General features: G+C 36.1%; 1 protein-coding gene across 1 annotated transcript; it reads left to right on the top strand.

The window, feature by feature from the left end:
• The first annotated feature begins 1,099 nt into the window (after positions 1-1,099).
• LOC115254807 (uncharacterized) lies at positions 1,100-2,296 on the top strand. Its single transcript, XM_062854729.1, has 2 exons — positions 1,100-1,972; positions 2,033-2,296. Exons 1-2 carry the CDS (start codon positions 1,100-1,102, stop codon positions 2,294-2,296), a joined length of 1,137 nt encoding a protein of 378 aa, XP_062710713.1.
• Positions 2,297-2,745: the final 449 nt, after the last annotated feature.

The raw sequence follows: 2,745 nt of genomic DNA, 5'->3' as shown, positions 1-2,745 counted from the left end.
CCTTCACCGCTTAATTTTGCTCTTCTAAAACCGAATAACGCGTCTAAAATCTTACAACTAGTGAATTTAATACTTTAAATGCTAAATTAAATTTCGAAATTTCCTCTTAAACGCCTAAAGGTAGGCAATTTCATTTGAAATAAGTGATTTCTATTACAATAAATGACTATTTCTTCATAAAATGAACTTTTTATAACAATTTCATGTTCTGATTAGCTGTGCAACATCCCAACCAAGGCTCCACAAAAATATTAAAACAGAGAATTCACGGGAAGTCCTATTAGCAATTGATTGTTTAGCAGCAATGATTTCAGCTAAATGAGAAATACATTGCAAATTCTTTGGAAAAATAAGGCAAAACTAACTTTATGCTAAAAAATTAAAAGTCTACATTCATCTCTAGATATCTACGAATCAGATGACGTAAAAAGTTTAAGATCATTACGACGCTTAAGAGTTCCTAGTATAGAATTACAATGTAGTACCCGAGTGATCATTTTCACCCCACTGATCAATTTGACCCCGGTTTACGGTACACATAATTAGTGAGAAAATTGCATACTTTTAGGCGTTTTCTTTGGATTTATTAAACTTTATACTTACATAATTAAAAATTTACTAAACTTGTAACAGTTTTGCATAGCTTTTCGCATTCTGGGGTGGTTAATTCAGTTGGAAAAATAATTTTCAGCACTTACAAAGGCATTTCACTGACTGATCAATTTCACCCCGAAAGTAAAATTGTTGATTTTTTATTTAAAATGATAATTATTATAATACAATGATTTACTGTAAAAGTTTCCACCTCGTTGATTGACGAAAACCATGGTCGTACTTGTTTTAAAGCATTGAATTTAACCATATCGACAAACATTCAAAAATTAGACGCAAACAACTGCGAAAAGTGATCAATTTCACCCGAAATCACGGTACCGTCCTTTTAACTCCAAACTGGGAAAAAGGATACCTTTCGTGTACCGTTTCCGTTCGGGATATGATTGAAAATGATGCTAGATGAATTACTGAACTAACAGACACAAGATCAAAACTGGATGCTATTTCAAATTCGTACGGCGCACCAATAGTCATTGACTGTTTGATGAGGGTAGCGGGAGGTCCTGATTCAGCGACAGGTTTCTCCCAGTATAACCAGGAAAACATTCTTGGTAGTGATGCGAGCCTCCTGTCAGAAAATTATATGTGTCTGGAGCTGACAACAATGTCTGGGGACGAAATCTACCGGAATCCAAACCCGCAGTCGAACTTGTTTTGTCGCCCACGATCATTAAGCTGGACGAAAGAGACGGATGCCATCACACTGGAAATGTATAACAACTTTTTCGATGAAATCAACGACATCAAAGACGATCCCGTCATAGTCAACGTAGATAATATTCGTCTTCGAATAACAGTAGAAGCAATCTATTCTTTAATCGATGGAAAAGCTGTTAATGCTATTGTGGGCAACAAAAACACCCAAGCTTGCCCGGTATGCATTGCAGGAGTAGATAGTGTAATAGGGCCGTCATATTTTCACTCTCGCTTAAATAGCGCGGAATGGCTTATTCGTAACTCGGCAAAAAAGAATATCCCCAATAACCCAGCGTTGACAAATCCTGAAGTACGAGCGGAGCACAGAAGAATTTTGAATAATCTAGAGGATCAGTTCAAAGCACATGTGAATCGGCCAAAGCCCGGAGGCAGTGGAAGTTCCAATAATGGGAATCTTGCACGCCTCATGCTATCGGTTCCTACCGCATTTTTCAATATTCTTGGAATGAAAGTAAAACTGGTGGAAAATTTTAGGCTGATCAGCAACCTGGCACTCTCATCCCGAAGACTTGATCCTGAAAAGGTCCTGCAGCTGTACGAGGAACTGGAGAAGAATATCATGGCAGAATTCACGTTCGTTAAAAAGCTTCCGCCCTGTTTGCATAAATACAAACACTTGCCGGAGTACATCACCAAATTGGTAAGTGGAATGAGTTCTTATAATAAACAGAATTAAATACTTGTTTTTTTTTTATTCAAGCCTTACACTATTAACTTTATCGACGAACAAGCATGGGAACGCATGCACAAACGACATAAATTTTCTAGGTCAAATTTAGCACGTAAAACATCTCCCGAGGACAATCTGTATGATGTAATGGTAACAGCTTTGGCGTGGTCTGATGTAAAAATGTCGTACATCGCCCAAAGAAAAGAAATGGCTGCCAACACTGACGACGAGAGCACTGACAGAGCTGATGTTGAAATGTCCTCTGAAGAAAGTGCTTGCTCAGATGGAGAATGACATGCACCATTTTTGTCATTATGTTTAGGTATCATTTCTGTTATTTGTTCTTTTTTACTTTTTTCATTGTTTCTTGTTATTTGTTATTGTTTCTTTTTTTATCACTGTACTAGTTCATTTTCGTTTATTATTTACAAATGTTTACCGTATCAAGTAAGTAACTTGATCGTTTATCGTTACTGAAACCAAAATTTGTTGTTTGTTTCCAAAATAATTATAAATAAGTTATTAAATATATGGAAAACAAATTTCTTGAATTGTTTAAAAAAAATCTAGACACATAGACATTATTCCCATGTAACCACAGTGCTGAAACCTTATTGCATGCAGGTATACGGTGTATTTGAAGCAATCATTACTTTACATGCAAACTTAAGGTTGATTTAAAGTGGAAATGGGCAACTATAGAATCAAATTAAGGACAAACCTCTTGAAATCGCGCTTTAACA

This window comes from Aedes albopictus, chromosome 2 (genome assembly GCF_035046485.1).
Source record: "Aedes albopictus strain Foshan chromosome 2, AalbF5, whole genome shotgun sequence".
Classification (NCBI taxonomy): Eukaryota; Metazoa; Arthropoda; class Insecta; order Diptera; family Culicidae; genus Aedes; species Aedes albopictus.
Note: the sequence above shows the minus strand (reverse complement) of the source record. Positions and strands in the feature narration are given on the sequence as shown.